At 54.7% G+C, this 9,435-nt stretch overlaps 1 protein-coding gene across 1 annotated transcript in view; it reads left to right on the top strand.

Moving 5' to 3' along the window:
- EBF3 (early B-cell factor 3) overlaps window positions 1–2,700 on the top strand; it is a 122,463-nt gene extending 119,763 nt beyond the window's left edge. Inside the window, exon 15 of the mRNA XM_014550603.1 lies at window positions 16–2,700. Coding sequence (XP_014406089.1) covers window positions 16–33 — 18 coding nt within the window. The 3' untranslated portion in view covers window positions 34–2,700. The remainder of the gene's footprint in view (window positions 1–15) is intronic.
- The last annotated feature ends 6,735 nt before the right edge of the window (window positions 2,701–9,435 follow it).

The following is a 9,435-nucleotide window of genomic DNA, read 5'->3' as shown; positions in this document are numbered from 1 at the left end:
CTCCCTCTCTTGCAGCTATGTCTGGGCTGGTAGTCCCGCCGATGTGAGGGACCTCTGTTTACCTTCCGCAGCACCCAGCATCCCGGGACGGACTTCAGGGGACACGTTGAGTGTATTGAGACATGCTGGTGGAGACCGTATCTTCAAATACGTCAGCAGCAGTCGAAATGCTACGAAAGACGTTGTTTAAAGATTTTATTTAAACTATTAAGAGCCGACATGCAAACAGCCTACTTCTTCATGAACGATTCCATTTTACTGACTGAACTTTTCTCACATTTTCACATGTCTCGGTCCCGAAGAACAAGGAGAACAAAGCGACGCCTATTTTGTATAGAGTTTCCGACTCCGTCTTGGCTGTGTCTAGTACTTGCTATGTGTTGGGAGAAACTTTGTGAATGCACCATTTTGATGCTCATGAAACACTGAGGAAAAATGCCTCCGGACATTTTTCTGTACTCATCCTTAGCGTCACCATGGTTGTGTATCTCTATAATGTGAAATATTTTTTTGTGGTGAACCAAGGGGGCCAAGGAGGCGTGAGCCATCGACCTGGAAGAGAGGATGACTATATGATTCGAATTGGGGGTGGCAGGGAGGGAGGGAGGGCTTACCATTGCTTACCTTCATCTTAATGAAATGAAACTTTGTAACTTATTGTAGTTAGAAATTGTAACTTTGATATTGAATTCTCTTGCCTTCAACAAGCACACTGACAGAGAAAAAAAAAATGCTACTGTCTGTTGGTTAAACTATTCTCCCACTGCTAGAGCTTCCTGTTAAGCAAGCGTGATCTGCGACATTTTTCCACTTTTGCTAGTACTGTATACGATTGCATTCTTAGGCTACTGTGAGGTCCATGTTTCTTGTACCAGAAATTGTCCTTTTGACTTCTAGATCCTTCTCCCCTGATGTGTTTTGTATGTGGTTATAAAATTGTAGACTTTTGTGATTTTGCCAAAGTTGTAGCTAAATATTTATACACTTGTCTTGAATTTTTTTCAGATCCACTTAACTATTTAGAGAGAAAAAAAAAACAACCACAAAACCCACCAAGTTTTATTCCTTATGTGTTCTATAAGGAATAAAATGGTCTCATTCAACACTTTTCCATGAACACTTACAGTTGCTAAGGGACTTTCTTTTGTAACATATCAATTATAAATATTGTATTTATCGTTGAAATTTTGTACATTGCTTTCCCCGCCATCGTTTTTCCTTTTTCTCGTCCGAGTTGGTTCTGGGTCATGGCCCAGTGTTTGCGACGCCGGGGAGAGCATTAAGCCAAGACTGTCTCTCTCGTCTGTTTCGTGAAAGTGCATCCGTGTCCTTGCGTTTCATTTGTACTTAAAAAAAATAATTTGCTATTATTTAGACTTTCCATCCTTTTTTTTTTATTTTGAGGAAAAGTCAAATTCATTGTTTATTTTTATATTATTTTTAAGTTATCTGAACAAATACTTTTGAAAACAAAAAAAAGTTTGTTGTATAGTCAAAACAAAACGGTGCCACCGGCTGTGACAAGTCCTAGTAGAGTCTGTGCATGTGGAACGGCCGTGCAGAGGGGACACCGTTTGGGGCTGTGTCCTTATTTTATTATTATTATTTTTTTTTTTTGGTAGAATGTAAAAAGTCATTTTAGCTGCCACCCATGACTTTTGCCACATAGCTGAACTGTGTTTACTGGAAAAATTCAGAGGCCTAAAGTTTAAAATAAAATTTACTTCTGATGTTTTAATTAAAAATGTCTGCCACATGAACTTCTCTGATGCCTTAAAAGTGGACTTCTTTAAAGATCCTTTGTGCGATTTCATCGCAGGCGTACACCACAACTGTTAATCCGATCTCATTTGGAAACGTACGGTGTTAACACACACACACACACACTCAAGCACAAACCTGGGGCCTGCCGGGTCCCTCGCTGCATCCGATCCTGCCGCCTCCTGCCGCCTCCCACGCTCACCTCGGGTCCGGAGGTTTCGGGGGGAGGCACGACGCCCCGTGTTCTTTGGGAACGATGTTCCCGGTGTGGTCAGGCCCTGCAGCACTGTCTGTACTTTTTAAACTGGAATGACCTTCCCATCCTGCGCCTGTGCGTGCCAAACCCGCGGCCAGACCCCAGGGTCCGCGCTTTCTCCCCTTTGCGTTCAGCATCTGCAGGCGGAACAGCAGACGTTTTGCCAACTGCAGCAGGAATCAAATTTAAAACAGAAAGGAGGGGCTTTTTAAAAACTTTACGACAAAAAGCAAAACAATGCACAGCTTAGAAAAGTGTTCGTTCAAGGGACTAAGTAAACAGACAGAAAGTCCCCAGCCGTCGGCGGGTCCCACGTGGGCCCCCTGACGGCTGACAAGGCTTAGCTACGCGGAGAAGCCCAAGAAGTGACTCTGGAAATAAATCGCCTCCGTTTTCTTTGGTTTCGGTCAGGATTTGACCTAAACACGAGCTCCCGCACGCCCGTCAGGGCGTCTGCCAGGGCCCTCACCCCCAAGCTCGGTGTGTGTTTTAGGTTCATTAGCCGACAACGCCCTCATCGCTTTACCGTCTCAAATCTGAGCGCTTCACCCGATGGTAGATGTTACTGTTAGAGACCCTACAATGAGATTGTTTTATCTGTACATTTTTTCAGATATTTAACTGTATAAAAATGTTCATTTTACACAATATTTAATTAAAGTATTTCTTGTCTGTGAATTTCACTTTGGGTAATTTTATGTTTTGGTTATTGAGACGCCCACCTGGATGCACACGCGCGAGGGACCCTGGGGGTGTCGTTTGCGTTCCTGGGGTTCCACAGCATTGTCTCGGCCGACACGGAGGGTTCGTGGGAGAACCTTCTACAAAGTGATCCCGCCTGCGGAGAGAGATTGTGAGTTACTTAGATGGTCTGGTCCCACCTGTGTGTTTCACGCAGACGTCTGCGGGTGACGGTCAGACTCGGGGACACGCACTGAGGGACACGCACCGTCACCAGGCTCACGGGGGCGTGGTCACCGCTCACCAGCCCTGCTGCTTCTGAACCGCAGGGTTTGGCAGGCAGAGCAAATGCTCCTTGCGTCCCCGTCACGTGCTCCGCTGGGCAAGGATCAGCTTTAGGGTGGGGCTGGGGCGCAGGGCGGGCGGAAAGCAGGGCGCCAGATAGAGCCGCCAGCCGAGGTCTGACCTGAGGTCTGACGTGAGGGTATGGTGCCCCCGCCGACTCCAGGCCATGACAGGCCCGGCCACTGCCCCGGCCGCTGTGGGCTGCACGTGGGTGTAGCCAAACGTGCCGACGGTAACGAGCTGCCGAGGTCCTAATTGACACGCCGATTTCAGCTCCGGTGAGTTCTCCGCACCCTGTTCTGTTTTATTCTGCGTTTGTCATCTCCTCCTCAATGAGAGGCGGTTTTGCATGTTTTGGCTCGCAGCTCTCACACATACACATACGTGTGATCCAAATTAGTGCTCACAAATGTCCCCTTAATTACTTGTTCTGCTGAGCAAAACAGGAAACAATTACTCAAAACATAAAGAAACTTGTGCCTCCCTCCTCCTCCTGCCGGTGCCAGTTGGTTCCTTTGACGGCATTTGTTTCAGCCTTAAAGAGGCAGCAAGGAAAGGGGCTCCGGGTACAAAGCTGCTGCCTGCCCACTCCCCTCCCCCAGGCTCCGTCCCAAGATGCGAGGAGGGGGCGCTGGGGACGCAGTTCACCTGCCTCCCTGCTCTCGGGCAGGAGCCCAGCCTGGGATGGGGGCCAGGGCCCTGCGTCCTTCCTGGGGAGATAGAAGCGACTGTATGTTTGTGTTTCGAATCAGAAGCGAGAAGTGCCCTCGCTCAGAGCGGGTGCCAATTATTGTCAGGCCGCCTTTTAAGGTCTTTCAAGCTCTTAAAGATTATTCAAAGCACTCGAAATGGGCTTCAATCTAATGCCTCATTTCATTGCATTAAACAGCCCAGTTAATAAAGAATCGATATATTCAAAGGGCAAGGTTATCTTTTGTCTATAAGGGGTGGTGTCATTCTGCACCTTTTATAGTTCAAATGCTGAAAAAGACCTCATGAAATCCATACTCATCAGGCAGGTCACCGGGAGCAGCGGGGCGGCTGCGGGGAGAGGCGCCCCCCGGAAACCACTCCAGCCTTATCGCCGCGCCCTGCGCGCCAACGAGGCCGCGGAAAATGTCAATTTCTCATCAAGACAAGAGGCTGCGCTGATCGGCCTTTGCAGAGAATACACACAATTAGGAGAAGGCAGCCAGGCGGCGGGGCAGCCGTTTGGAGCACCCTCCTCCCCCCACCGAGAGCCCCCTCCCCACAGATGATAACAAGAGTTGTTGATAACTGAAGTGTCAATACGCCCAAGAGCGGCTTCTGAATGCGCGTCCTTGTGCTGGGCGCTCCCGCCGATGCCGGCCGATAAGGGCGCAGCTGCGGGCGGACACGGGGCTGGCCCTCACAATTAACGCCATGAATAAATCACACAAAGGGTCCGCTGCTTTAGACGCCGTGAGACAATCCCCCGCTTTACCCTTCAAGGGCTCCTTTTATGTGGGAATAAGGTTGCTTTTAATGAAATTTAAACTCATCAGAGGAAATCAAAAACCTCCAATCAGATTACAAATTGATTTTCTGGTCGTTTGTCATTTCCCAGTGTGGGGCCGCAGGTTTCCCAGGGAGTGGCGTGCGCGCAGCCCCGGCCAGGCCGGGGACAGACGGGGCCGCTCCTGACCCTGCACACTCAGACCGGCTCTGACTCTGCCCCCCTCCCGGGTGGTTCTGCAAAAGTGAACCCATGACCGGAGTGGGTGCCATTCAGCTCCGAGTCCGGCCGAGGCCCCACCTGGGGACACCGCCGTCCTTGGCGGAACTGGCTGACGTCCAGGCGCAGCCAGGCCCACTGACAGCCGGCGGGCGCTCAGTCCCGGGGCTGTAGTAAGTTGGGGTTTGTGCCCACGCCCTGAGTCTGCTCTGTGCCACACCCACAGAGCCACTGGAGACACACAGAGCCAGACGGAGCGCCAAGGGGTGCCACAGAGCCACACAGCCATGCAGCCACACACTGGGCGCTCATGGTCGGGGGCAGCGAGGAAGCAGGGCCAATTCCTACTCAGCCATTCAGTCTCAGCCCAGGTGCTCGTCCCTTCGCAAAGCCTGCCCTGCCTGCGGGGAGGTCCCCGGACCTGCCGTGTGCGCCCCCCAAACCCGGGGAGCATCTAAGGCCACCAGCCTCCCCGGGTCCTGCCCACGCACCTGACGGGCCGGGGCTTCCTCCCCATCCGCCCCTACGTCGGAGGCACTGGCCCAGCTGAAGGTCCCGCGGAGCACCTGGCTGGTGTGGAGGGGCGCGCTGTTCCTCCTGGAAAGACGGGGCTGGGGACGGAAGCGAACATCATTTCTGACTCCAGGTTGCCGAGACCACCTTGTATGAAACCATCTCTAAAGAGAGGCCAGTCTCCCACGTTTACGTGCAGCCAATAAGCACCGTCCTCGCCGGCCCGCAGTCCCGGCTGGTGGCGAGCAGGACATCAGTCCCGTCCTCCCGTCTGTCCTCCCCGGAGGAGTGTCACACAGAGCTGAGCTGGGTCCCCCTCTCTCAGGTGACAAAACTGCAGCTCAGAGAGGGGGATGACCAGCCAAGGTCAGAGGGCTGGAAGGACCAGGCCGGTGCCAAGTGAAGTGTCCAGTCTGCACCCCCCGGGCCCGTGCGCTGATGCAGGTCTCAGAGACCTTTGGGAATTCAAGAGACAGATCATTGGGATGGAGCCAGAACCACGCTCCCTGGGCTCCCAGCCAAGCTCAGGAGGACACACGCCGCCCCCGGCTCAGGGGGCCTGGTATAGCCCGGCCACCTGGACAGATGGAAACTGGCTTGTTCAGCAACGTTAGCTGCGGCCCAGGGGCCTCTCTCCAGGACACAGCAAGGTCACAGGCTCACTGCCCAGGGCCTCCCCACCACACCAGGGGACCGCCAAGGAGCCGCCCCCCACTCTCCCACCAGCGTCCTGGGGTCACACGTGGTCCGCACCGAGAGCCCATGGACACTAGGTGCCCCTCGGGTCTAGCGTGTGGGGCACAGGCAGGGGCAACAGGCTGAGGGGAGGAGCTGTGCGCATGGGGTAGGGACAGCAAGCGTGCAGGCCAGGACTGAGGCAGCACACAGGGCGGGGCTGCGAGGGCTGAGCCGGCCAGGGCTCAGGAAAGCGTCTGCTACCGCCTGACCTTGGGGACAGGGTGCGGACAGAGGAAAGAGAGCAACGAGGACTGAGTCAGAAGAGGCCACAAGGAAGTCAGAGAGACCAAGGGTCAGGAGGGGGCGTGGGGGTCCCACCTGCTGCCCGGTCAGACCACTCCCGCCACTGCACTGATGGGGGCCATGCACAGCTCACCCCCCTGACGGCGGTGTGGTCGTTAGCCAAGACCAGACCTGATGTTTCTGCCTATGAGACACCAAGCTCTTCGCCGCCTCCCCGTGCCACTGCTGGGGGGCCAAAGCCGGGCTGGCGCCCCGAGAAAGAGAATCTGCAACAATGACAACACAGGGCCCACACTCCCAATATATAATGAGCTTTTGCAAATCAATAAGGCAGGACAGGCATCCTGAAGGAAAAGGGGCAAATTTTCACAGTCAACGTGCAGGGACAAGCGACCCAGAAGCTCAGGAGACTACACGGGAGCTCACTTGAAATGCTCTCAGATGAAAACAATGAGATGGAGTTTATTTCCCCTTATTTAATTAGAAAAGACTTTCCTTAAAAGCTCGCATCAGTCCTGCCGGTGGAGAAAAGGGCCTTCTCCCAGTTGTCCACAGAAGTTGTAAGTGGCACAGCCCTTCCAGGAGCCGGTTGGCGTGGTTATATCCAGAGACTTACCCGTGTCCGTACCCACCCACCACGTCGACTTCGGGAATCGGTCCCAAGGAAATGATCGGAGCCTGGACAGGACTGTGAGAGCAAGATCGTCGCTGCTGTGCGTTTACCCGAAACACCGAAAAGAACCCAAGTGCCCAAAACCAGGAATAACGAATCGAATGACCACAATGGAGTACTACCTGTTCCACTGAGACCTAAATGCTATCGAGTTATAACTACAAAGCTCTTAACCCGTCTCTATGACTTCACGCTGTGACGCATGTTGGCAACTGGGTGTGAAATGATGGACGCGCCGCACGTCTTACATGTGACACCAAAAGCAGGGGCCACAAAGGGAAAACGAGCTGGACGTCATGGGAATCACAGACATCACTGCTCCCACAGACACCCAGGAAGTGACAGACAACCCGCAGGACGGGAGACACCTCCGGAAAAGCACCTATCGATCGGATACAGATCTGTGTCTGGACCACACAGAGAACACGTATGGCTAATAAAAAGACAAATGACTCAGCTTAAAAACGGGAAAACGATCGGAATAGACAGTTCTTCAAAGAAGACATATCGATGGCCCACAAGCACATGAAAAGATGCCCCACATCATTGGTCATCGGGGAAAGGCAGTCAAAGCCACCGTGAGCTAGCGCGTCGCACCCACCGGTGTGGCTGTGATGAAAACGCCAGACAAAACCAAGTGTGGGCGAGGCTGTGGGGAGATCAGAACCCTGTAGGCAGGGCTGGGGGGGATGCGGCTGCGAACGCCACACCGCGGGGCTCCGCGCCCTGCAATTCTCTTCTGTCCGAAGGCATCGCTTCTTGGCATGCGGGACAGACCCTGCGCCACGCTAAGGGCCTGTGGGGGACGACCCTTGTGGGGGGCCGTCACCGCCCAGGGTGGGAGGGCCCGCTCCGGGTCCACAGTGGGGGCTGAGGGCGGAGGAGGTGGTGAGGGCGGCAGGCCCTGGGTCGCCTGTGCTTGCTCTGACCGGCAGCTCCGGGCGGGAGGGGCCCGTGTTGGCGGTGATGGAGCAGGTGATCCTGACCGTGGCTCCTTCTCCCAGAACTTCTCTAATCAGAATGGATCTGCTGTCAGGAAGCCCCGGCGTGAGCTATGGCCAAGGCGGTTTCCTGGACGCGCAGACCCGCGGAGCCCGGTGCTGGGCCTTTTTTTTTTTTAGTCTAACAAGAATCAATATTTAAGATTATGCAATGTCCATGCCAGCCCGAGGACAAGGCTGGATAATTTACAATGCAAGGAATCCATTCTTTTTGAGAGGGGGAAGGGAAAATCAAGATTTAAGCTCTTCATCCTGGGCTGAACTTTCTCCTCCATTCTTAATGGCACCAGACGTAAATAAACCATCCATTTTGTTTTGTGTGAACCGCCTGCACTTGGCAGAGACTGAAAAAAACTGACGGGCCGCGTGAGCTCCCGGCCGCGGGGCTGGGCGCCTCTGCCCGTCAGCACCGCCCACTGGCATGTTGGCCGCGCGGCCCGAGCCTCAGAACCTGCCCTCGGAGTCTTCTGCCCCCACGGCCAGCGGAGAAAGCCTTTTTATTGTCAGCTACTAATGGCTCTCGTGCTCTGTGATTTTAACATGAAGATTAAATATTTATAAAGGCTCGTCAATAGCATCCCACAGCGGATCCTCCGAAGCTGCAGCCGGGGCCCTGCTCGCTCGCACGAAGTCAGAGGTTGAAGGTCAGGCGAGGAGGCAGCAGCATCTGCTGTCCCAGGGCCGGGCCCTTCGTTAGGGGGCAGGGCTGGCTCCTTTGTCTCCACTTACTGGAACCACTGGCCTCTGCGGCCTTAGACGTGACGCGCCAGGGACCTGCCAGGGACCTGCCTGGACACTGTCCAGCTCAGGGGTCTCTGGAGGAAGCAGGGGCACCACCCTCCCCTGCCACCTGGACAGAGAGCAGCCAGCGGGCAGGACACGCTCCACACCTCCCCGGGGCAGAGGGCCCCTGGGTCCTGGTGGAGGCCCCCTGGAAGAGGCGCCCCATCCGCCCTCCCTGGGGCCACTGAGTTTCTGAGATGAACCCGGGGTCTGTGTGAACTGTGAAGTGCTGCCGACGTGCGAAGGCTGTTCCTGTTTCCACACCTCAGTGGGGCACGGACGGATGCCTCTTTGAGCTCAGGGGTCAGGTGACCACTGTCCTCCCTCACAGCCAGCCGGGGTGCCCCCACAGAGAAGAGGGGCATCGAGGGCTCGAGGTGGACAGGCTGGCGTCCCCGTGATACGGCCCTGCCCCCTGCAGACTGCAGGGTCCTCTGGTCGGGACACCTGTCAGCCAGGGAAGGACATGGATCTCCGAGACAGGACGCGAGGCGCCTGCAACCCTGCTCCTAATGGGGTACATCGATGAGGGGACATTGATCACCGCCGGGGCGCCCCCGGGGCCCGCGGCCGCTCCTGCCTGCGCGATGGTGATGAACACGCATTGATTCCTTTAGTGCCCTCCGAGCCCCGAGCACTCGCGCACTCATTGGAAAGTGCCTGAAAACAGATTGAAGCGGCCCAACGAGGAGAATGAATCCTGCGTCACGGGCATCCAGGGCTGCGAGCAAATGGGGAGAGACAA

The sequence above is a fragment of the Myotis brandtii genome, unplaced genomic scaffold (genome assembly GCF_000412655.1).
Source record: "Myotis brandtii unplaced genomic scaffold, ASM41265v1 scaffold604, whole genome shotgun sequence".
Classification (NCBI taxonomy): Eukaryota; Metazoa; Chordata; class Mammalia; order Chiroptera; family Vespertilionidae; genus Myotis; species Myotis brandtii.
The sequence above is the reverse complement of the archived record's forward strand: the minus strand, read 5'-3'. Positions and strand labels throughout refer to the sequence as shown.